Raw genomic sequence first — 26,684 nt, forward strand, 5'->3', positions numbered from 1 at the left:
AAATATGTGCCCCTCCAAACTGTACAGTGACAATGGTTTAAAACTTCTCTTTCCTCCTCGGAAACCCAAGTGGGTTAACTATAGCTTCACTTGCAGTTGTGAACACATTCACCATAAGAAAAAATGTTTTGTTGCTCTACAAAGGACAATCCATGGAAAAGAAAACATTTTGAAGGTTGATTGTTTTCTCCCTCCACTTTGAATTATGCAGAGATAAAAGTAACTGTAGATAATAGCTTGCTTCTACATTAATCGACCCTTGTTAATATTTTATGTTTAAGCTATCCTCAAGCCACAATTTCCTTAGGAAATTGCAAGAGTTCTTCACTTATTTGCTGTTATTTCTCTTGGCCTTAGCATCAGCTTAAGGAAATGAGCAAAATTTGGAGCTATGCTACATATGAAGCTATTTTGTGTTGTACTGAAAAGATGCATGACACAAATACCATTTGGTCTTTGAGAAGGAATTCTTAATGTAATGTGCTCATCTGTTTTAAAAAAATTTTTTTTTGATGTTGTATCTTTAATTATTTATTTGTTTTTATGTGGTGCTGAGGATCGAACCCCGGGCCTTGCCCGTGCGAGGGGAACTCTCTACCACTGAGCTATAACCCCAGTCCTGATGTGCTCATCTTAACTTGCCGCAGTCTGGCTGGGCACAAATCACTAGCCACTGAAGCAGGAACAAACTTTATTTTTAAACTGCAGGAAAACACTTCACACAGCTCCCGGGGAATCGTCCCGAACGCCACGAGGCTTGTCCAGGAACCCCCAGCCAGAAATATCTCTCCCGGAAATCCCTCCTCCTGCACTTCCCCAACCAATGGGAACTCTCGGGGAATCCCCGGAAATCCCCACGAGAACTCCAAAATAGTGCGAGAACTCAAAAGTTGCGGCAGAGGCGGATAGTAATGCCTCGCCTGTCAATCAATACTGTTGGCAAAATGCCAGGGGCCATACAGACTCAGCTGTGGCTCTCAGCATCTCCCCCTTTTTGTTTAATTAAACAGCAAGCAATGTGGCTTAGGGACCGTGCCTGTTAGGCAGTCCAATTCAACATATGGTCCTTACCCGTCATCGGATGAACTGACCTCTAGGCGTCAGCCTCCTGTCTTAGGTTGGTACCACTGCAATTGGATCATACCCGTCACTGACTACCGGTCCAGCATACAGCCATACTTGTGGATAGGCCTTTGCACCAGTGGGGGGGTGAGGTTCTTCGCCTCACCTCTGTTGGCCCCCAAATTTTAGACCATCACTAGTAGAAGGGAGGAGGATGCAAAATGCCATGACACTAAGCCAATTGAGGGCTCCTTTGAAAAATTGTACCACCGGTGACACCATCAGCAAAAATACTCCAGCACTACCACAATTCGCTGTACCAACAGATAGTTCACAATGCATACAAGTGATACATAGTCCAGGCAAGGTCTGCAAGCAATTCAAAGCAGAGGAATCTGTCAATATGTCCATTTCCTCCCAAAGTAAATCGACTCCTTAATTGAGCATTACTTGTGGAGTTATTATTCATTGATGCATCAGTTTTTACAGTTTGTTTTGATAACTATCAAAGAAGCTGTAGTTTGGTTTTATCTTTGTCTTCACTGGCACTGGGATGAAGATAGGAATCCTGGCAATGATGCTAAGAAAAAAATTATGTAACATTCCAACAGGCACTAAGAAAACAATTTTTTGAACAATTTACATTATCCTGAACAGAAGTATTAAATATAATGAGAAGGAAAGGTGAAAGTAAACAAACAGATCTGTTAACCTCCTTATTTGTTCACATATTAAAACAATTTTCAACAGCTGTTTACCCAATCTAAATTAAACCATTAAAATCACGTGAATAAAAAAATTCGGATCCATTTATTCATGAGCGCTCCTCATATATGATATATGGACATACGCACATACAGACATACAACACAAAACAGAAGTGTGCACACATAACATACAACACTTAAGACAATAGTAAAGGCCTTGAAGCTTTACCTAGGTGAAATCTCCATTGCAAATGCTTAAAAACTCTACAGTCAAAAAATAAAACTGATCAGAAAAACATTAACCTAGGTCTGTATGAGCTCAAAAATAAAATAGAACTTTATGATGTGGGAAAAGGCAAATAATAAAATAAATATTGAAAAAAGCATCCTGGTTAATCACTGTCGTAGATGTAAGAATAGCCAAACTGGAGTTCTGGATATCAGCTGTTATGGATTTGAGTCAAATCATCTTCCTTTTAGCCTGTAGAAATTGTTTTAGTTAATCTCTCTGGAATCCAAATCGGCTGCTGTTCTCCCTGTGGAAAAACACAAACAGAACCCCGACTCCAGACAATCACTGGGTCAGGACCTTTCCATTGTCCTGTTAGAATATCCTTCCAAAGTACCTTAGGCTTATGTACATTTTTTGGACACATATGCCTTTCCGCAGCACTAAGCCCTGAGGAATCCAAATTTAAAAAGTTTAGAGTAAAAAGGGTTATTTTAAGTTTATCTTTGGGTGACATATACCCCTTTCCAATTCCCTCTTTTTGCTTTAGTAAGTACATTTTAATAGTTTGATGAGCTCTTTCAACTATGCCTTGTCCTTGTGGATTGTATGGAATTCCTGTTATATACGTAATGCCAAATGATGAGCAAAATTGTTTAAAAGAGGTAGAAGTATAACCAGGACCATTATCTGTTTTTAACTGTTTTGGAACGCCCACAGTGGCAAAATTTTGTAAGCAATGAGCTATAACATCTTTAGTTTTTTCTCCGGAATGAAGGGAGCCCATCAAAAATCCGGAAGAAGTATCAACTGTAACATGCAAATATTTTAATTTTCCAAATTGTGGCAAGTGTGTGACGTCCATCTGCCAAATATGGTTAGGTATCAGTCCTCTAGGATTGACTCCAAGATTAACTTGTGGTAAAAAGGTCACACAATTTTGACATTGTTTTATTATTTGTCTAGCTTGTTCCTTAGTTATTTTAAAGCGCTTTTGTAAAGTATTAGCATTGACATGGAACCTATTATGAAAATGTGTAGCTTCTTCTAGTGTAGAGAAAATATGTATGTCATGTGTAGTTTTATCTGCTAAATCGTTGCCCAAACTAAGGGCTCCAGGCAATCCTGTATGTGCTCTGATATGTCCTATAAAGAATGGATCTTTTCTGTCCCAGATTAGACTTTGTATAGCAGAAAACAAAGAGAAAACAGTAGAGGAAGGGGAAATCCTGCCAGCATCTTCAAGGGATACTATAGCATTAACTACATACTGACTATCAGAGAATAAATTAAATACAGAATCTTTAAACATCACAAAAGCTTGTAAAACTGCATTAAGCTCTACCTTTTGAGCTGATTGTTTGGGTACTAAAAATGTAAAAGTTTGATCAGGGGTAACTACTGCTGCTGTACCATTATTTGACCCATCAGTGAATACATTTGGAGCATTCATGATAGGGGTTTTTCTTGTCATTTTTGGAAAAACTACAGGATGCGAAGACCAAAAAGACAACAAAGGATTAGATGGTAAGTGATTATCAAGTGAAACATTAGATTTACACATGATTATTGCCCAAGTATTTAACTCATTAGCTAACTCATCAATTTGATCCATAGTATATGGAGTAATAATTTTATTGGGAGAAATTCCAAACACTCCCTTTGCTGCTTTTATTCCTTTGAGTATTAATTGTCCTACAGCCTCAGGATACCTAGTAAGAATAGTGTTAGGAGAATAAGATAAATGTATCCACAATAATGGACCTTCTTGCCAAAATACTCCTGTAGGAATATTTTTTGTTGGTATTACAATAAATAATAAAGGCAAAGTTATATCAATTCTATACAAATGCATATTTTCCATATATGTTTCAATAATTTTTAATGCCTTTCTTGCTTCAGGCGTTAACATGCGGGGTGAATTTGGATCTGATGGACCTTTTAGGATATCAAATAAAGGTCCCAACTCTCCTGTTGGTATGCCTAGATAAGGCCTTATGCAATTTATGTCTCCTAATAACTTTTGAAAGTCGTTAAGTGATTTGAGTTGATCTACTCGTATTTGAATTTTTGGTGGACGGACCATGGTTGAGGATAATAGAACTCCTAAATAATTAATTGGAAAATTTAATTGTACTTTATCTATTGCTATCTCTAGATTATAATTTTTTAATAAGTTTGTAAGTGTGGCATAACATTCTAGCAATGTGTTTTTATCTTTGTGTGCTAATAATACATCATCCATATAGTGAAATATTTGTAGTTTAGGATTTTGATTTCTAAGTGGCTGGATTGCTTTGTTAACATAAATTTGACACATAGTTGGGCTGTTAGCCATCCCTTGAGGGAGTACTTTCCATTCATGTCTCTGATCAGGACCTTCATGATTCAGTGCAGGGATAGTAAATGCAAAATGTGGACTATCCTCAGGATGAATTGGAATTGAAAAAAAACAATCTTTAATATCTATAGCTAAAACGTACCAGGTTTTTGGCAAAGCAGACAATTGAGGAATCCCCGATTGAGCAGGTCCCATAATAACCATCTCATTATTAATGGCTCTTAAATCTTGCAATAATCTCCATTTACCAGATTTCTTTTTAATGACAAAAATGGGAGTATTGTAAGGAGATACGGAAGGTTGTATATGTCCCTCCGCTAATTGTTGTTTGACCAGGTCATGGGCTGCTTGTATCTTTTCTTTAGTCAGGGGCCACTGAGGAACCCATACTGGTCTGATTTCCAAGTAATTTTTATTGCCTCAGTGACCCCTTCTGAAAACCCAGTCCATGTCTATTTATTCCCTGATCTATTTGAATTGGTGCTGCTATGCCTTGTTCTCCTAATCTTTTTTCTTTCCTGAAACCTTGTCTAGCCCTAATAGTGGGCGCATTTGGATTGATGTTATTTGTTAATGTCAAACCTAATTGATCTAGGACATCTCGTCCCCATAAATTTATAGGAAGATGATCCAATACATATGGCTATATAGTTCCTTCGCATCCTTCAGGATCCTTCCAATCTAATACCATTGCACTTCTATGGGGATTAGTTGCCACTCCTAGGCCTCGAAGCGTTTGAGTGGCTTGTTGTAACGGCCAATGTTTTGGCCATTCTTGACGAGATATGATGCTAAGGTCTGCACCTGTATCCAGTAGCCCATTAAATTCATGTCCTTGAATATTTAGTTTTAGCATGGGGCGAGAATCTAAATTTAAAGACAGCATAGCCCAATCTACACCTGTGGAGCCTAATCCCCTGGAACCTCTTTCTATAGTACTACTGGAAAATTTATCATGTAGGCTGGGTATTATTAATAACTGTGCTATTCTATCTCCTGGTGAAATTACTGATATACCCTTTGGAGAACTAGCTATAATTTTTATTTCACCTTCATAATCGGGATCAATTACCCCGGGACTTATCATAAGTCCTTTTAGTGTAGAAGAACTGCGTCCTAACAATAAGCCTACTGTTCCTTGGGGAAGAGGTCCTTTTACTCCTGTGGGAATGATTTGAACTCCCATCTCTGGAGTTAGTACTGCTCTGGCGGAGGCGCAGATGTCCAACCCTGCGCTCCCTCTGGTTCGTCTGATGAGAGATCTGATGGATAATGTGTCCTGGGCACTACCCTGATGGTGTCGCTGGGTTCCTCCAGTGCCCCGTACATTTGTGGTCGTGGGCCCCGGAGCATTGGGCCCCCCTGTCCGTTTTTTGGCAATGGAGCTCGATGCCTTTCTCCACGATATCGTGGGTAAATACTTGGTCCTTGTCTGTTTTTTGATAACAGAATACCCTCTATGGTGGTTTGAGAACGGCATTCATTAGCCCAATGTTTCCCTCTACGGCATCGTGGGCAAATACCCGGTATTCTATTCGTTTGATATCTAGCTTTGTTAAACCCTCCTCCTATGGGGCAACTCCTTTTAAAATGTCCTGTTTGATCACAATTATAGCATGTTTTTGGCCTGGCATCTAAAGCCTGTTGTACTGCTGCTAAGACTTGCCCTTGTTCATTAATGTCTCTACATAATTTAATATATGTGTTTAAATCTTCATGTCTCCATGGTCTAATGACCTCTCTGCAACAACGATTTGCTTGGTCATAAGCCAGTTGTTTTATAAATGGCATTGCCTGTTCTGTATCCCCAAAAATTCTAGAAGCTGCTTGAATAAGCCTATCTACAAATTCAGCGTAAGGTTCATTAGTTCCTTGTATTACCTTAGATAATTGACCTTGTAAACCTCCATGCCCCTGTAAAGTTTTCCATGCCCTAACCGCATCTACAGCAATTTGTGTGTATACGCCAGGATCATATTCAATTTGTTGCCGTTGACCCTCATAAGGTCCTTTTCCTAACAACATATCTAGATTTCTTTGAGGGTAACCGGCTGCTGCATTTCGCCTAGCTGTCTCCCTGCAAAATTCCTCATTGGCAACCTTCCATAACAAATATTGTCCTCCATTTAGCACAGATTTACACATACTAGCCCAATCTGCTGGCGTCATGTCCAAGTTGGTAATGGATTCGACCATGCTTACAGTGAACGGTGCTTGAGGACCATAGGTTGTTACAGCCTCCTTTAACTGCTTCACTGTTTTGAAATCTAAAGCACGGTGAATTCGCTGCCCTCCTGCCTGCTCAAGTACAGGGCATGCTAATCTTTGAGGTCCTGTATCAGGATCCCATCTATCAACTACGGGGTTTGAGGGCCACTCAGCTATCTCCATAGGGGGTGCTGTTGGTTGAATTACGCCCTCTGGTGATAGAACGGTGTTAGTAGCAGCCTCCTGTTGTAGCTTTTTCCCTAATAGCTGTTTCTCCTCTAAGCTTTCTTCCTTTAAATTTTCTTCCTCTGTCTGACTAGCTTGAGAGACCTTCTCTTTTGCTTGATCTAAAATGTCTTTCTCCATGGTCTGAACCTCTAACAATTTACTTAACACTCTTTCAGTTTGTTTTTTACTAATATCTAATCTGTTATAAAGATAACGCAACCCAATAAGATAACACAAAACAAAACCGAAACAGAATGAAACAAAAACGGAACAAAAAATCGTTGTATCAATTTTCCTATTTTCTTGATATGTGCATTTGTGGTCTATTTCTATCTCTTCCTCAGGGGCAAACAACTTCAAACCTTGAGCCAACCATTTTTCCCAATCTGCCTGAGAAAATTCTAGGGATAGGCAGCTTGAAACAAACACAAAACAAATCAAAACAAGAACACATTGTTTTTTAAAATGGTCACCCATTCTCTCGCCTTCCCTTAGGGGCAAGCAATTTCACTTACCCCGAAGCTTCAGACGTTCCCCGTACGGGCCACCAAATGCCGCAGTCTGGCTGGGCACAAATCACTAGCCACTGAAGCAGGAACAAACTTTATTTTTAAACTGCAGGAAAACACTTCACACAGCTCCCGGGGAATCGTCCCGAACGCCACGAGGCTTGTCCAGGAACCCCCAGCCGGAAATATCTCTCCCGGAAATCCCTCCTCCTGCACTTCCCCAACCAATGGGAACTCTCGGGGAATCCCCGGAAATCCCCACGAGAACTCCAAAATAGTGCGAGAACTCAAAAGTTGCGGCAGAGGCGGATAGTAATGCCTCGCCTGTCAATCAATACTGTTGGCAAAATGCCAGGGGCCATACAGACTCAGCCGTGGCTCTCAGCATTAACTCTTGTTTTCCAGGGGCATTCTGTGTGGTTCAACGTAGCATATATGATATAACTGAATTGATTTAAAAACATTTGAAATGATAATTTTTATTTATCTTTTTTATTAAGTGAAGAGTGGTGGTATCAAAGATAAAGCCAAAAACAAGTTAAAAGTGGTAAGGATGGATTTTTATCAGTAATATACTATTGCAATAGAGAAGAGAATCCTGTATGAACTGAACTTCAGCTTGTGCAGAGGTCACCTGGTCATTTAAAGGGAGAATGAGGGAATAGGGAGCACTCAGAAAAGTCAGGGAAGCAAATATTATTAATAATTTGGAAATTTGCTAATTGACCCGTGTCTGGGGAAGTTAGGCTTTTCCCCTCCCACAGAGGTTGGAACAAACAGCAAATTCTTTTGACAGCCTTGACCTTTCTCAGGCAGCCAATTTAAGGGCACATAGGATCATTCTAAGGGTGTAGACTTGTTCTACTGAAAACTATATAAATGCTTATGTCTTCATAGGCTGAGGTTGAGGCCTATTCAAGAAGAGGGCTCAGGGGAGCCTGGCTGAAGTTTGATCAAGTAGAGAATCTTTGTTAGTAATATTTAAGTATATTACTAAGTAGTTATTAATGAGCAGTATATTTTGAAAGTAACTGACAAGAATTTATGTTGCCCTTTTAAATATCATAAAGAAGATTTGTTATTAAGAGGGATTCCTGATTTGACTTCATGAGTTGAAAACTTAAGAAGGGAGCTATACCCTATTAAATTAATGGTTAGTGCTGGAGGATTATTCTATAAGCTTATACATTGTCCAGTAGGCATATGGGAAGAAAAAGTGTGCTTAAGGATGGGTATGGTTTCTATATGAATTATCCCTACAAGACTTGTGTTTTGCAGGCTTGGTCCCCAGTGAAGCAAAGTTTAGAGGTGGGGCTGAAGGTCCTGACCTCGTCAGTTGATTAATTCATTGATAGCTGAATGGGCAACTACGATGTGGGGGAAACTAAAGGTAGGAGCATGGTTGGAAGAAGCAGGTCCCTGGGGGTGACTGTTGGGGATTATGTCTTATCCCTGGTCCCTTCACCTACCTCCTCTCTGTTCCCTGGCTGCTATGAGCTGAGCAGTTCTCCTCAGCCATTCCCTTCCACCCCTTCCATCCCTTCCACGAAATGATGTCTGCCTCACTTCAGGCCCAAAGCAATGGAGCTGGCCAATCACAGACTGAAACTTCTGAAACTAGGAGCCAAACTAAATCTTTCCTCCTCCAAGTTGTTCTTGTCTGGCATAATTTGGTCACAGCAATGAAAAGCTAATCCTAGTAGCTGCCTTGGTCAATGGCAGGAGCCCCCTCCAGACAAGACTAGCAAAGATGCAAAACTCACAATTTTTCCCATGGTCCCAGCACTCGCTGTGTACCCTTGACTTACACAAACAAACAAAAGGAATTATCTTTAGGGCCAGGGAAATAAACACAGAGAACATCATTATATATATATATATATATATATATATATATATATATATATATATATATATATATATATATGAAATGGACATTTTTTAAAAAGGAGGAGTGCTGTGCATGGTGTAATCCCAGCCATTCAGGAGGCTAAGGCAGGAGGATCACGAATTCAAAGCCAGATTGAACAAAAGCACGGCACTAAGCAAATCACTGAGATGCTGTCTCTAATAATATACAAAATAGGACTGGGGATGTGACTCATTGGTTGATTGCTCCTGAGTTCAATCCCTGGTAACCAAAATAAATAAATAAATATTTAAATAAAGGGAGGAACTCTATGCTTGTAGAAATGACACTTTTCAGGACGCTGAGGCAGGAGGATTGCAAATTCAAAACCATCCTCAGCAACTTAGCCAGGCCCTAAGCAACTAAGTGAGACCCTGTCTCAAAAAATAAAAAATAAAAAAAGAGCTGGGATGAGGTTCAGTGGTTAAGCACTCCTGGGTTCAATCCCTGGTACAAAACAATAACAATAACAAATAAACCCAGACATTTTGAGGTATGTTATGATAAGGTTATTTTGTAGGTTCATGCTATAGGAAAACTGACATAGGTTTGAACTCTTGGTCCTTTCAAGATTGTATCTTCTTGGATGGTCCAAGATAAAATTTCCATATATTACACAGGGAAACAGTATTGTTTTAGACATCCAAGTATGTCAAAATCATTCCTGTTTAGTCAAGTAAACTTAAAGTATACCTGAAAATGGAATTTTGTTTGACAAGATGAATTACCTTGAAGAGAATTCCCAATTCAGAGTAACATTACTTGCTTTTCACAGTAGTGGGACCAATGGAATTCGTAGCCTTCTAAATCAAAAGCAAGCAAGCTGGGGCTGGGGTTGTGCTCAGCGGTAGAGTGCTTGCCTAGCACGTGCGAGGCCCTGGGTTCAATCCTCAGCACCACATAAAAATAAATTAATAAAATAAAGATTTGTGTCCAACTAAAAACTAAATATTAAAAAGGGGGAAAAAAGCAAGCAAGACTATCTTAGAGAACTTAGTATAAATATGCAATTTTGTTCTGGCTAAAATACTCATGCCAAGTAATATTTAGAGTTGTTAAGTAGCATCAGGCCAACTCTGTACAACTTTCAAATAAATTTATGTTGCAGTTTTATTTCATCTGTTTAAAAAATATAACATTGATATATATATTTCTAGTAATTTTTATAGGGTGTGTTGAGTTAGATTTTCATTATTGTAACAAATACCTGAAATAAATCAACTTATTAAGAGGAAAGGTTTTATTTGGCTCATAGTTTTGGAGGTTTTAGTTCATGGTTGGTTGGTGCTGTTTTGGGCCTGTGGTGAGTCTGCACATCATGGTGGGAGCACATGGTGGAACAAAGCTGTTCACTCATGATAGGGATATGAAGGAGAAGAAGAGGAAGATAGTGGTCCCACTACCCTTTTCATGGTCACAGTGCAATGAACTAAAACCTCCCACTAGGCCTCACCTCTTAAAGGTCCACCACCTCTCACCAGCACCCCGCCTTTAACACATGGACCTTTGGAGGACACTTATCCAAACTATAGCATGTATGATGTGAATATTCAATTCAATTCAATACATTCCTATGCTCCAAATAAGTTTTACATTGTACCATCAGGATGCTTTTGCTAAAGTAAAATGAAGAAATATGAATGAAGAATAATTATGCAAATCTGATTTTAAATATCATCTCAAATATTTTGTCATCACGCTCAAACATGTTTTAAACATTTCTAATTGCATTAGATACTGTACTAAGAATAGTACAAAGATTAGGTGATCCTGCCTTTGTTACCTAAAAGTGAATATTCTTAGACAGTTCCTGGAAAGGAAGACATACAGGCAGTACCACGGGATCCAGAATAAGGTATCAGAATTGAGTCATGGAGGAAGGGATCAAGGAGTGAGTGACCGGGCGAGTTCACATACATCATGTTCTCATAAGAGCAGGGATGAGTGTTCTTTGCCCCCAAATGTAGACTCAACCTCCTTGAGCTATATTCTGATCAGCCTGAGAGTTCTCCAGGACAGTGGGATCATTGTGTGACTCCTGGTGGCGGGGATAGAGAAGATGGGCCCAACAGTGGAAAAAGCATCCATTTTGGAATCCTTAGATTCCTTAGATCCTGGCTTAGAATTTATTTGCTGGGTATAACCTTGTGCAAATTTGTTGATTTCTTTAAATCTCAGTTTTCTTATCTTAGAAGTGGGGATAATACCTCAATCATAGAGTTGAGATAAGAAATGCAAAACACAGCAGGCCTCATCAGATGTCAGTCTCCTCTCCTCTCCTTCCCCTTTTCCATCTGATGCAAACTATGGTCATTTTGCCCTTCTCCTAAAGGGTAGGGTGCAGCTTTAGTGATACAGTTGGAGAAACAGCAGAAGAAACATCTAAGGAGTCTTATCTTCAACCAGAAGTAAATCAGCATGGTAATTATATGTTACATTCCATAAAGGAGCGCCTGCCCCCCTGTCTCTAAGTGCAGACTGGGTAGAAGGTCAGGGTGGAAGGCTGCCTGTGGGGATTCACAGTTTAACAACTCTACCCAGACAAATCAGGTGCCTGTGTTCAGGGTCTAAACTCTACCTTGAAAGACACAGTAAATCTAAAAGGAAACATTTAATTAAATTTACTGGATTAAGAGAGATTAGGTGCAGAGATAAAAACCAAGCTGGAGAGAAGGATATTTAGGAGAGCAGAGGTAGGCAGGTAGCATCCCCACCTCTATGCAGCAGGGCCAGTGGCCGGGGTGAGAGAGACACCTGAGACAGAAAGGTGTTTCAGTTGATGGGAACAGTTGGTGCTGGGAAAGCTTTTTTGCTTCTTTCCTTAATCCAGCCTGTGGAAACTCAGTAACTAGACTGAAAGGGACACAGTTACTAGTCTGGTTTTTAGGAGAACATAAAAGACAAGGTTGGTCTGGGGCTGGGGCTGAGTGGTAGAGCGTTTGCCTTGCATGTGTGAGGCACTGAGTTCGATCCTCAGCACGATATAAAAATAAATAAAGATATTGTGCCCATCTACAACTAAAATAATAATAATAAAAAAGACAAGTTTGCATAATTAAACCAACATTTATGAATTTAATAGGGACACATACAAAAAAGTAAAAACAAAACAAAACAAAAAAAACATAAAATATGCTTCTTGCCCTCCGGAGTGTAGATGCCCAGTGGGGATGCAGTGACACGAACATGTTTTACTGGAAGTGGGCTACTCTTGGAATGAGGAGGAGACATTCCAAGCAATAGGAAAGAAAAGGCATGTCTATGGAGCCACAAGGAATTTTGGAGAGTTGGAGGGTAGAGTGGGTAGGAAAGATAACAGGCATGGAAAGGAACAGAGGGAGCTAAGCCTGCCAAACATCCATGAGAGCAGGAGTTTTTGAACGTCTCTCCTGTGTTGTGTCACAGTCTGATTTTTTTTTTTCCCCTGCAGAACTGAATTCTACTGTGGTACACTGAATTTTTTCCTGCAGGTGCTGAATTCTACTCCTCTTTCCAGCCTGCAGGAAGGATGTAAATCAAGGTTGTGCATTTGACCTTCTACTAATGCAGGTACCTACTCTAGAACATATGGTGGGAAAATATGCTTTGGAGTCAGGAAGATCTTGGTTTGAAGTGTGGCTTTGTCAAGGACTCCTTGGGGGACCCTTCTGATTCTCAGTGTCCTGATCTGGTTTAAACCTTCTTAACCTTTATTTTAAGTTATTATCTTTTAAATAAAAAGTAAATGACCATCGTTTGACACTTTAATGCATTAGTTCAGGGCTGGGGTTGCAGTTCAGGGCTGGGGTTGTGGTTCAGTGATACAGTACTAGCCTAGCATGTGTGAGGCACTGAGTTTGATCCTCATCACCACATAAAGATAAATAAAATAAAGGTATGTGTCCATCTATATCTAAAAAATTATTATTATTATTATTATTTTTAAAAGAATGCATTTGTTTTACAGTTGGCAAAAGACTAGTTTCATGAAGCTGAAGAAAGTGGACTTTGCCAAAGCTTAGTTAATACTAAGGTGCAGCTGGGTGCCCTGACCACAGGGGAGAGGGCATGCTCAGCACCTATCCCCTTTCCCTGAGGTCCCTAAACCTACCTGTTTGCTGGTTTCTTTACACCTGACCACCAGGTCCGGAGCCTTAGTGTAAGGCTCAGTGTATTATCAGCCCTATGGGAAGACACTCTGGTGCTGTACAAACTTGCTGGAGCAGCTTTCTTGTGGTTCTTTCTTTAAATCAAATACATGGTTGAAGGTTCCAGATAGGAAACAGTGAAGGAAAGATCATTACTATCACCCTCACCTTTCTCTGCCCTGAACTCTCCAACTCAAGCCTGCTTATATCAGAATCCTCTGCAGGGCTCAGTAAAATTCAGATGGCTCTCCCCACCCCCCAACCGGGGCTTCAGGTTTAGTAGGTCAGGAACGGGCCAGGAACATCTGCATTTGAAATGGGCTACCAGGTACTGCTGACCTGCTGAGTGGAGACCACACCTGGAGAAGCCCTGCACTTTGCAAATTGGTTTGAGAGGCAGTGTAGTACATTTGGGTGTAGGCTCTGAAACCAGACCACTTTGAGGAAGTCTCCCTGTCCCTCCTAAGTTTCCTCAACTGTAAAATATACCTACTTCAGACAGCTGTTGTGAGGTGCAATCAGCTGCAATACAGGAAGCACTTGGAGCAGCAGCTTTTGGAGGGAAGAAGTGCATAAATGTTAGTTATTATTAGCAACATTACACAGATCCTGCTCCTTCATTTCTTTCTCCAATTACTATGGCATTAAGGTACCCATACCATAATCAAATTTTAAGTTTCTCCATCGAAGCCAAAGATAGCAGTATCTATCCATTCAAGTGCTTTCTAATTTATGTATGAATGAATTAATAAATAAAAAGTTTTAAACAACTAAATATTAAGAAAAAGTGTGTGGGGAGAAGTAAGTGTTGCCTATTGCACTTATGTAGATGTTTGAAATAAAAATTTAAACATGACCGTTGAGCTGGATGTTATAAACATATGTTAACCAGAGCTCTATTTCTTTTTTTAGTTGTCAATGGATCTTTTTATTTATTTACATGCGGTGCTGAGAATCAAACCCTCTGCTCCACACATGCTAGGCAAGCGCTCTACCACTGAGCTACGACGACCCCAGCCCCAGAGCTGTATTTCTATGTGAATAGAAACCATTCCTAATAAAGAACACCAGTAGAAATGTTTTATTTCTACTGGTGTTCTTTATTAGGTAGAAGTACCCTAAAAGTCATCTAATAGTCATCTATTAGTAGGTCAGGAATGGGCCAGGAAAATCTGCATTTGAAATGGGCTACCAGGTACTGCTGACCTGCTGAGTGGAGAACACACCTGGAGAAGCCCTGCACTTTGCAAATTGGTTTGAGAGGCAATTTTATTTTTATTTTATTTCTACTATTAGATGACTTTTAGGGTACTTCTACGTTATAAATGAAGGCCTTCTTCTGTTTCTAGCATATAGAAGTTTGTTCCTTATAAAGCAGTCCCAAATGAATCCAAGTGGACTTCACGGTGGGTGAAATTTTACCTAGAGCTATTCCTTGAAAGAGACGCTTCAATCTTAAGAGCCAAGATTCTTTGGGGATCAGGGTCAAATCATTGCCCCATGGAACACATTCCACTTGGGGCTTCTGTGTTTCATATATTAAGGTTTCCTGGCCCCATGGGTGTCTTTTGACTGGTTTTTAGTGGCAGTGCTGAGGGGTATGCTTCTCCCCCATTTCTCACTTATCACATAACTGGGGCAGTAATGCCAAGAAGGATATTTGAGTGACTTTTACTTTATAGATTCTGAAAATTCACAGCTTACTAATTGTGGTTGACAAGCATCTTTCTGAGAACTGTACCTGAACATTCTCCATTTCCAAATCTAAGCAATTTTTAGTAGTCTTGGTGTGTGGTTTTTGGGGAATGAACCAAGGGGTGCTTTATCACTGAGCTACATCCCCAGTCCTTTTCATTTTTTTTAAAAAAATATTTTTGCAGGATCTTGCTAGATTGCTAAGGCTGGCCTCAAATTTGCAGTCCTCCTGCCTCAGCCACCCAAATCACTGGAGTTCCAAAAGTGTACCACCATGCCTGGCTTTTTGTGTTTTTAGAAAAGAAGAAGAGAAAAATACATCAGTTCATTTATTTGAGAAAGTAGTCTAGATATTTATCTAATTTTTCACAGTTGGCTTTAGTCCACTAACTAGAAATGAATAATAATTACTTCTTAGTTTCACTGATGTCAAAATCAGTTCTATTAAAAAAAGGCTTTAGTAGATAATTTATAAGGTGTAATGTTAACTGACTTCAGTAATTTACAATCTTTTAACCTTATTTTTTTAATGATAAGACTTTATAAACTTAATGTTTAAAATGAAGTTTTCTTTAAATACATTTTCTTTTATTCATAATGGAAATGATCCAGGAAACATGTGCCTTAGGGGAAATCCCATGAAATCTTTTTTTTCTGGGTAGAACATATGAGAAAAGCACTGGTTGGCTATTAGGAATAACATCTATCTAAGATCCCACAGCACTTTTGTTATTTATTGCAAAACTCAATGAGTAGAGTTTTGCAATATTTTACACTAAGAGTTTAGGCAACCTTAGGGGTTTGTCAAAATCCACAAAGGTTTTCTGCAGTGTACATTTCTGTAGCTCAGATTTTCATCGAGGGCAAATTCAATGACAATAATGACAATTGTGTCAGATCTAGTTCTCAGGAAGGGCTCTGATGAAATCATTCACAGCGGATGTGAAGGAAGGAGAAAGCTCAATGGCATTCTCTTTTTCTTCAGCAGTAAGCCTGGGGTTTTGTCGTTGTAACTGAGAACATGAGAGCTCTCTGTATTTTAAAGGATAGTGCTTCCAAAACAGAAATCCATTTACTAATATTTAGTAAGGGATGTTAAGAAATACTTTGATTAAAACCACACTGCAAAACAGGGAACTTCAATGAACTTTTCTGAACTCTCGACCTCAAAGGAAGGAAACCAACTAACCAATAACGATAAGCTGTAGGGGAGGGAAAGGATCCATAACAGATTCTGAGTCAACAGTGTCACGACTCAGCGTCTTGAGGGTCAATTAAAACGAGGCTCGTGGGTTGCAGCTCAAGCGGCATTTCATTGTAAAAAGGTGGGAACTTCCTAGTTCCATGCCCGAGTTTTTGAGAATTTCTACCAGATCTCAGCAGAGCTCCCCTTAAAAACAGTGCCCTAGCGAGGCGTGGTGGCGAACGCCTATAATCTCAGTGACTCGGTGGGTAAAGCAGAAGGATCGTAAAGTTCGAGGCCAGTCTCAGCAATTCAGTGAGCCTCTCAGGAACTTAGCGAGATCCAGATGCAAAAAAAAAAAAAAAAAAGCCTGGAGATGTAGCGCATTAGCACAGTGCCCTGGGTTCAACCTCCAGTTAGCAAACAAACAAAGCCAAGCCCTCCGTGAGAGTCCTGCGAGTTGTCAGGAACGGTCGGTCGGACATACTTCACCACCCTTCCCTTCCACCACTGGCCCCGACAGCTTCGGCTCAGGTCTGTTTCTATCAAGGCGCAGGGAGTACCAAGACAAAAGAGCCCCTCGTGGCCTTCGGAGCCAAGCTCGGTCTAGAGGCTTCTGCGCGGTGAGAACACACGATATTTTGGAGAGAAGCACCGTGCAGCTCGGATCTTTAGTTACCGCTATGCGAACACATGGTTTTCGACCCAGTTTTTCTCTGTGTGTGTGCGTGTCTTTCGCGACGCCATCTCGCACTCCAAACCCTCTAGTGCGCATCGCCAGGAGGTTGTGCTGAGCGCCAAGAGGGAAAAGGGTGGAGAGTGCTTGGGATCCGTGGGCTGCGCGGGCGCCTGGGCGGCGGAGATAAGGCAGGGTAAACAGGCCTCGAGGCGCACAGGCGCGGACCCGCTTGCAGACCCGCCCGCGGACCCGCCCCAGACATACACCACCTACCCAGCCTCGCCGCGGGGCGGGGCTAGGAGGACGCGCCACGGCGCGCCACCAATCGACAGTGCCGGGAGGATTCAAAAGGCCGAGGGGCCAATGTGAGCCCTGGACGGTCTCGCTGGGGGCGGGGCGGGGGAGGCGCGCGGCCGGCTCGGGACTGCGGGGCGCGAGAGCGCGGCCCGGCAGCGTCGCGCGCGCGGAACCGCCTCCGGGTGGCTGCTGGGCGACTCTCCCGGAGCGGTTCGTGTTCCCGCCGGGTCCCGGCGCAGGTGAGTACCCCGACCCGCGCCCCACTCCCAGCTTGTCGCTGCCCGCGGTGCGGCTTCTGAGGGGTAGCGGGGTAAGACCCCCGGCGGGTCCGGGTTCCTGGGCGCTGGGCCTGGATCGGCAGCCTTGTCCTCCTTCCTCGCCTCTTGGCTTCCTCCTTGTCTGACGGTCTGACGGTCTGTTGGTCTATTGGGACGACGGCTGGTTAGGCTGCAGCAGAGCCGGGCCGGGCCGGGCCGGGCCGGACAGCTGGCTGCGGAAATGGTGCTGCGGGTTTTAAATTGCGGACGTTTCCCTCCATGTTGGACGCGCGCTTTGGTGTGACACGGTGTTGGCGGGGAGGGCTGGTGGGACCCTTTGTCCCGCCCCGACGCGTCCGGCGTCTGGTCCCAGGGAGCTCCTCGAGACAGATAAGCGGGTGCTTGGCGCTCGTGCCCCTCGGGAGGCAGGAATGGCGCGGCGGGTGCACAAGTTGGCTCTGCGTGGGGCGGGTTGTCACTGGCTTGGACAGTTGTGAACAGGACAATTTGATGACTTAAGGCGAGTTATAGGGCTTCACTTGAAAAATGTTGAATTCTGTCACCCGGACAGTCTGAAAAACAGGCATTTAGGCAGATTGGTATGCTCCTGCTAGAGCACGATCCTGCTTTTTCACATATTTAAGGCTTTAAAAATGTTCTTTTCATAGTGACAACAGACTTCGTACTTACAGTGGCTTAAGGGGCACTTAGTAAGCACTTGATTGTAGAGGGCCTTGTTCCAGGAGCTTCACCAAAGAGATTAGGAGGTCTGAAGAGGAGTCACAGTGCCTGGCCATTTTTGGGGAAGGACAAAGTAGTTAGGCAGGACCACTATGTGAACGACTCAGTGGTTCAGCCTGCAGCCAGTGTGCTCACTCACCTGCTGCGTGAGGCACTGTCCCTGGGCAAAGCCAGAGTGGACAGATTTCTTTGGACTCTGCACATTAACGCGTGTATATCTGTAGTTACACACTGTAAAGAGAAGAGCAGTGGGACCCCTGGGTATCAAGTCCGGTTTAAGTTTAGTTTGGGCCGTTGTCTGGGGGGGAGGGAGGGGAAAGAATGAGTAGGAGGGAATGGTGAGTTGCCTTTGCGTATTACTTAGGGAAGATTGCATTACTAAAGGGAAGGTGGCATTTCTGTGGCATGGTTTAGCACGGGAGTACACCAAGGCCAGGGGTCCTGTTTGCATTTTACCTACTAAGCCTTCAGTGGGCTCAAGTATTGAAGGAGCGCTAACAAACTTCCTTTGAACTTCTTTTTCTCTGCTGCAGTTAGATTGATTTGGAAAAGTGAAGGAAAGATGACAAGAGACCCTTGTAACACTCATCAGTAGAGAATAGCAGCAGAGAATCCTCATCTTGATAAATAGTAACACACTGGAACTGAAATATGTGAGGATTCTAGTTCCAATTGACACTGAAGTTAGCCAGCATCTGGCTTAAAGAGAAAAGCCTGAGCGTCCGATCTCTGGTCTTTGAAGATTGAGGACACTAGGTAAACAATCTTTGCAAATGCTTTTGGCTGAAACCCTTGGAGGCCTATCTATGTATCTTGACTTTGTTAGGTGAGAGCTTAATGACACATATATATGCATAATGACCCATAGTGTCTTGGATCTTTTGTATCCTGTTCTGGTTATTTCACTCTTGCAGGAGATTATATTAAGATATGATTTCATCATAGTACCACATTTGGCATTTGGGTGTGGATCTTGTGCAAAGTGTGGATGCCCATAATGTTTCTGTCTTTAACTTTTGGAAATTGATAGAAAAAAAACATTCTCCTAAGGAGCCTGCTGGCTTCTTTTGTTTTCCCGACCACAATAAGAAAGACCACTGTCAAGCCTCAGTTTTCAATTAAGTTTTTTTTTTTTTTTTTTTGTGTGTGTGTGTAGTACCGGGGATGAACCGAGAGCCTTGTGCATGCTAAACACAAGCTCTCCTACAGAGCTACATTCTCAGCCCTGTTAAGTCTCTTGTTTTGTTTTAAATTAAGCTTAGAGACTCAAAAGATATCCACCAGATGTCCTAATTGAACTAAAAATATATATCTCATTGATAACAGAAAAACCTTTTTGGCGTTGACCTATATTCAGAATTGCACAGATGTTGTTAATATGGTATATACTAGGTACAATGGAAAAATGCCAATGAATGAAATTTTCAAAAGGGGCAGAAAGAATCTGTTCAAGTGTCTTTTTAAAATGCAGTCAGGTAGTCCCAAAGTCTTGAAAGTCCTGTTTCAAAAGTTTATAAAGTGTTCCTTTATGCGTACTTGCCCTTTTTCACCTTGGTTGACCAATGTAGGAGAACTACTACTAATAAAGAAGGTTTGACGAAGTGTGGTGGAGGGGGGCACAAGAGAAGAAGGAAGAAGGGCACATTTCCTTCCTCTTTTTTTTTTGTACTTGGAGGCTCTGAGCTCAGTGTTGAAATTGGCAAAGCTGCTGTTATCACCTTCCCTTTTTGTGCCCCTCCTCCTCTGCACAGGTGCCTCCCCCTTCCCAAGTGCCTTTTAGGTGACTCCTCAGCCAGAGCTGACTTCATTCCTAAAGCTTCTGGGTTCTTCTCCCCTCTCTAAGCTCAAACCTATTTATTATCTCGGAGATGCTATCTCAGGTATTAGGAAGAAAACAGTCTCTTTAATGTGCCAATTGACTGACATCCTCTAATCACCAGATAAGTACTTGCATTTTCTTTCATACCAATTTAGAGACAGTCTATCTAAACAAGTGAAGCTTGTTAAGTTTTTTCTCACATGATTAACAATGAAGAAATGTACTTAGGAAAGACTTTTTTTCTCAAAAGGGGTAAGTAATGCAACTTTCTGTTGCTGTTACTGTCGGGTAACAGCTCTTGTTAGAAGTCGGTGAAGAATGTATATTTATGTGCTTGGATGATGTATTGAGAATTGCTTAGTTGGTGACACGAAGAGGGAGAGAACACATTTCTCTTGCTATCTTCATTTGGTGGTAGAGATGAATCAGAAGCACTGGTCTTGTCATTGGAATTGTGAATCTGCTGCTCAGGGGATGGAGAAACATCACTATCTAGGAGCTGGAAGCTCCCAACCCTCAAGTGATATTTCAAAAAGAGGGGCAAAAAACGGCAATTCTTGAAGGTTGTGGTTTCTTGAAATGTAAATGAGACTTCATGGATGGTGTTTTGATGTAGTGGGAAAGAATGTTCTCACTGGGATTTTGATGTCTGCTGTAGTCTGAAGAAAGAGGAACTTGGATGAAGCTCAGGTCCATGCTGGTCTAGGTAGGTGATTGATGTGCAGTTACTTGTGATGCTTTTGGTCTTCAGTTCTAAGATTTGAACTTTATGAAATAAACCCCAAATTTACTCTCCATTGTAGATTTGGAATTATTTTTCCTTCTGTTGAGTAAGGTAATTTATTAAAAATGTAATTAAATGTATTCTTTAAACCTTTGAAAGATAATGCAGACTTACAAATCAGAAAATGTTTCCTTTGTAAGATCATGCCCTAATTTTTGATGACTGTAGGTGGATAGCATTTTGCATAGTAAAACTGTTTGGTGCCTGTTATGTGTTGTCATTATTAATCCTTAGTGTCAGTTACATGTATTACAGTGGTCAAGTCATCCTTTATGTAGTGATTCCAAATGAGATACAATGAAACTGAAAGGACAGCTTCTATGTTGTCCTGCTATTTCACTCACATTTTTGTGCCCTAGGACAAAACAGTTATCTACAAGCTTCAGTTTTCTCATCTTAAGGAGTTGTTACACTCTCTCCTTTGGAGGCCTTCTTGGCCCTAAAATCTTGACAAGCTAACAATTCTGGAAAGTTGTATTTTAGTGATCAACCTATGAAAAAAGACAAGTATAAGCATATCTATTGACTCAGTTTTTTTTTCTCTTTAAAATTGTTTAGACTAATTTTAGAAAATGCCAAGTAGGAAATTTGCCGATGGTGAAGTGGTAAGAGGTCGGTGGCCTGGGAGTTCACTTTATTATGAAGTAGAAATTCTGAGCCATGACGGCAAATCCCAGCTTTACACCGTCAAATACAAAGATGGAACTGAACTTGAATTGAAAGAGAGTGATATCAAGGTAAGAGCTCCTTTGGTTTGCCAGGAAGTGGGAATAACTATAGGTATGGTTTCTAAGTTCAGGGTAGCCTACCTGACTGTTGGGAGGTACATGATCAAACTCCTGCTTTGGGTCACATATTGTTTTTGGCCCTGGGAATGTATGAATGAGGCACAGGGCCTGGTTTCCAAGAAGCTGTAGGCTCCTGGGGAAGACATATCTTTACCTAGACCGTCTCTGGGTTTGATCCATTCTGAGGCTGGAGTTTTCCATGGGTGGTGTGAGTGTAGAAGGGTAGGGAAGGGCCCTGGGTTTCATGGGAGGCCTTCTGAGACCAACACCCAAGCTGTGTGCTAAGAACAAATGTAAAAAAACTCAAGTAATGTGAAGATGGCTTCTGCAGAAAGGGCTGCATACCAAAGGCTTGGCGGGTAGTAGGATTCACATGTGCCCAAGTGCCAGAAGGATGTGGCATTTGGGGGACAGAAGAAGGGTAGCAGGAGCCAGACTGGAGGAATTTTTAATATTCCATTCCAGGGGTTTGGACTTCATCCTAAACACTGAGGATATCATCAGGAAAGTGACATTAATTAGATTTGAAACCGGTCTATGGCTTTTCCACCTATCTAGTGAGGACTCTGGCTTTAAAATAAATGATCCATTGGGTATAAATATTTATATCAGATGCCATAAAACTGGATTATTAGGACTCTAATAAAAAGATTACAAAGTTTTTATTAAAGTCCATAGACATGAAATGATTTTGTCAGAATGCTATAAAAATATCTATACATCTAGTCTGTTTTGTTGCAGATCAGTAACAAATAGTTTGGATCAATGGCCTGTGGACCACGCTTTGTTGCTCTAGTAAATATTTTAGGCTTAATAGGCCATGCAGTTTCTGCAGCTCCAGGCAGTATGGAAGGAAAAGGAAGTAGCTGTGTCCTAATAACACTTTATTTATGGACACTAAAATTTGAATTTTAGATAATTTTTATATCAGGAAATATTCTTTTTGATTTTGTTTGCAGTCATTTTAAGAGATGTAAAAGCCATTCTTAGAGCTCAAGAGCTACTACACACACCAAAAAAATGAGTGGTTTGTATTTGGCCTAAGGCCTAGCTTGCAGTCCCTTGGACTAGATCCCTAGGAGCAATGGAAGGGTGATTTGGAGTAGGTTAGTACAGGGTAAAACTGTGCCAAGTAATCCAAACTTGTATTTTGTCCTCAAGATCTACTTGTGTGTTTTAGTGGGATTAGTTTTTTGGTTGAATGCAATTTCTTTTGTCTTATCCTAGTTTTAATCAATGTCATTTATAACCTATTTCCACTTATTTATTTATTTGGTGACGCTGGGGATTGAACCCAAGGCCTTATGCATGTAAGGCAAGGACTCTACCAACTGAGCTCTATCCCCAGCCTTATAACCTATTTTTGAATATGTTATTGAGAATATATGCAGCTAATTGGGCAAACATTTGCATTTCATGGAAATACCTTCAAAGAACAGTTAAGGGTGAAGAGGCTGCATTTATATCATAAGAACTGGATCATTATTGCAGCATGTTTCTTGGTCCCATCCCACTGATTCTCAGATCCTGTGATCCCGTGGTGGCTTTAGAGTTAGTGGGAGCCTTTAATGGGCTTTGTTGTCCTCTTCTGGTTTGACTGTTTCTATTATGATTTGTGGTAAGATTTTTGCTGCCTTCTTCCCCTCTAGCCTTTAACATCCTTTAAGCAAAGGAAAAGTGGCTCAACTTCCAGTTCTCCCTCCAGACGCCGTGGGAGCCGGGGGAGCCGAGGGAGCCGCGGCAGCCGAGGCAGTAGGTCAAGATCACGCTCCAGATCCCCTGGTCGAACACCTAAGAATTCCCGAAGATCCGCCTCTGCTTCCCACCAGCCTGACATTAAGGAAACAAGGAGGGAAATTTTGGAAGTAAAATTGACTCCACTCATATTGGTACTTGTGTTTGTACTTACACATTATGTCATTGGTCCAAAATCCTGTCTCTTCCCTTTATGTAAATGTTTACTCAAATTATTTGCAGTTAATAATATTAAAATATTAGTGAGACATCAAATCTAAGGTGATGACTGTGGAAGGTTATATAGAAAACAAGTGTTTGGCATAGAAAATATGGTTCTTTCAAATATTTAAAAAAGAATGTTGTTAGGTTGTAAGAAGAGTTATTTGATATTATGGTCTTTATTTATTTAAATATTTTTTTAGCTGTAGATGGACACAACATATCTATTTATTTATTTATTTATGTGGTGCTGAGGATCGAACTCATGGCCTCATGCATGCAAGGCAAGTGCTCTACCACTGAGCCACAACCCTAGCCTCCAATATTATGGTCTTTATAAAAGTAATGTTTAAATTTGAAATGGATATAGTTTTAACACTTTTTTTTGGGGGGGGGTACCATGGATTGAACTCATAGGTGCTTAACTACTGAGCCACATCTCCAGCCCTTTTTAAAATTTTTTATTTGAGACAGGGTTTCACCAAGTTGCTTAGGGCATGTTATAGAGGCATCTTCTTCCTCTCTCAGCATCATTATATTTGACCACTTTTCCTATTCAGAGATGATCATTTCAATGGAATGACTTTCAGAGTGTGTTTTTGGAAATATCAGGGTGTGTTGAACCTGTAGACTTTATACAACGAATATTTTAATTGATAGACCAAGTAGAAAATATTTTAAGTAAAGAGTTACAGTAAAATTTATCTTATATTCCATTCACTTAATATTACCTCTTTTCTGCATAAGATGCACAGACTTTTAATAATGTTAAAGAACTAGACTATTTCCATACTGTTTTTTAGTCAGATTTTTAAATTTTTAAAGTACTGGTAGTAACTCTTTGGTGTTATTTTCCCACAACTTTTTTTTTGTATGATAAGTATGGATATACCATAAATAATACAGGTGCAATGTAATTTTTAAGGTCAGTTTCCTTTTTTTTGGTATCAGGGAATTGAACCCAGGGATCCTTAACCACGGAGCCATCTCCCCAGGGTCTTCTTTTTAATACTTTTTTTTAAAATAACTTTTTTTTTTTTTTTTTTAATGTGGTGCTGAGAATCAAACCCAGTGCCTCACACATGTAGGCAAGCGCTCTACCACTGAGCCACAACCCCAGCCCCTTAATACCTTTTAAAATTTATTTATCTTTATGTGGTGCTGAGGATCGAACCCAGGGCCTCATATGTGCTAGGCAAGCACTTTACTACTGAGCTACAAACCCCAGCTCCTTTTTTTTTTTTTTTTGGTGGTGCCTGGGATTGAACCAGGGTCTTGTGCATGCTAGGCAAGCACTCTACCAGCTGAGCTACATCCCCAGCCCTCCCTAACCCTTTATATTTTTTATTTTGAGACATGGTCTCACTAAGTTGCTTAGGGGCTTGCTGAGGCTGGCTTTGAACTTGGGAGCCATTAGGATTATACACATGTGCTACCATGCTTGGCGTTCAGCTTCCTTTTTGGTAGTGTTTTCCTTCTATATCTTCACTATTATAAACAAGTATTTTTATATCTGATTACCTGTTTAGGGTAAATTCTTACAAGTGATACTGTTAGATCAGCTGTTTAGCACAGATTTTAGGCTTTTAATACTATGCCAGATTGCTTCAAGATAGTTTGTGCCATATCAGTAGTGTTTGAATGACCATTTTTCATATATATTTTTTATATATATATCTATGTTAATATGACTGTCCCGATTCCACTCACTGTTCCAATTTGCATTTTGCTATTACTAGTGAGTCTGAACATTTTGGATCTTAGTGGCTGTCTTACCAGCCTGTTCACTCAGGGTAGAGAACATCCAGATGCCGCACACTGTTTATTTTTATTTTTTTAAAAAATATTTATATTTTAGTTTTTTTTTTAGGTGGACACAGTGTCTTTATTTTTTATTTTTATGTGGTGTTGAGGATCGAACCCAGGGCCTCACACATGCTAGGCAAGCGCTCTACCGCTGAACCACAATCCCAGTCCCCACCCCCCACATTGTTTTCTGTTACACTTTCGTTCTTAATATTTAGGGACTTACACTTTTGCTGTGTACTTTTCTAGACCAGTGACATAAGAGCATACCTACCAGTAGAGCTCCTCACCAGGAGAGCCCTGGTCTACTGTGTGTAGCTCAGCAGTAATTTGCCTCATTGTATCCAGTATTCCATCTCCATGAATCTTTTTGTTTAACTAAGAGAAGTAATTTGCAGTCAACAGAATTCAGAGCTGACTAGTGGTGTTACAGTATTATGTTTGTGGTTACTTTAGATTATATGTTGGATTTTTGAAAAACTGGGAAATTGAGAGTAGCTTTTAAGTGATTTTATTTGCTAAGTGGCTTAGTGGCACTTTAGTAAACTTAAGTATGTAGTGAATGTTATCATTGCTCAGGAAGAACTTGGTATTGTATTAAGACTTTACTTTGCCAACTGTTTTCCCCAAAGATATACTTGGATTTTTTGCGGGGGTTGGGGATTTATTAGTATAAAGGAGCAGAGTCACAGATTTCAGCTGCACATTGCCTGAAAAATCTTTTGTAAACTAAATCACATCCCCTGTTCAGTCTGATAAAAAATTTAAGAAGTTGAATTGAGAAAAGGGATGTGTAGAAAGGGGAAATTTAAGGTTAAGTAAATACTAATAGTGACATTCAGAAAATAGTCAGTTTGTAGGTTACTAGTAATAGTCTATGTATACCTACTGTTTTTTAATTTTCCATTATTGGCTATTTTGGGACAATGAATATATTTTTCCTCATTTAAAAAAATATCTTTATTTATGTTTGTTTATTTTTTTTTTTATGTGGTGCTGAGGACTGAACCCAGCCTCACACATGAGAGGAAAGCACTCTACCACTGAGCCACAACTCCAGCCCCTTTTCTTAAAATATTTTTTTAGTTGTAGATGGACACAAGACCTTTATTTTATTTTTTAAATTTTTATGTGGTGCCAGGGATCGAACCCAGTACCCTCATGCGTGCTAGGCAAGCAGTGCTCTACCACTGAGCCACAACCCCAGCCCCCTTTTTCCTCATTTTTTTAAACTGACCTACTATGGAAATAATTTTCCAATTTTTCCTTTTATCTGCCCCTCACAACAGATATTAGAGTATTTGACAATGAAATTATAACTTACAGTCAAATTATATTTGAAAGGTGAAAGATCTATGT

The 26,684-nt window shown here is 40.7% G+C and overlaps 1 protein-coding gene and 1 non-coding gene across 2 annotated transcripts in view; one reads left to right on the forward strand and one right to left on the reverse strand.

Annotated features, from left to right (window-relative positions):
* Nucleotides 1-17,316: 17,316 nt before the first annotated feature.
* Nucleotides 17,317-26,684, forward strand: part of Lbr (lamin B receptor) — a 29,313-nt gene continuing 19,945 nt past the window's right edge. The window contains exons 1-3 of the mRNA XM_027954732.2: nucleotides 17,317-17,413; nucleotides 21,334-21,512; nucleotides 23,213-23,452. Of these exons, the coding sequence (XP_027810533.1) occupies nucleotides 21,348-21,512; nucleotides 23,213-23,452 (405 nt within the window). The 5' untranslated portion in view covers nucleotides 17,317-17,413; nucleotides 21,334-21,347. The remainder of the gene's footprint in view (nucleotides 17,414-21,333; nucleotides 21,513-23,212; nucleotides 23,453-26,684) is intronic.
* Trnaa-agc (transfer RNA alanine (anticodon AGC)) lies at nucleotides 24,767-24,838 on the reverse strand. The gene has a single exon. It is a non-coding gene; the product is annotated as a tRNA-Ala (tRNA).

Source organism: Marmota flaviventris, chromosome 12 (genome assembly GCF_047511675.1).
Source record: "Marmota flaviventris isolate mMarFla1 chromosome 12, mMarFla1.hap1, whole genome shotgun sequence".
In the NCBI taxonomy this organism is placed as follows: Eukaryota; Metazoa; Chordata; class Mammalia; order Rodentia; family Sciuridae; genus Marmota; species Marmota flaviventris.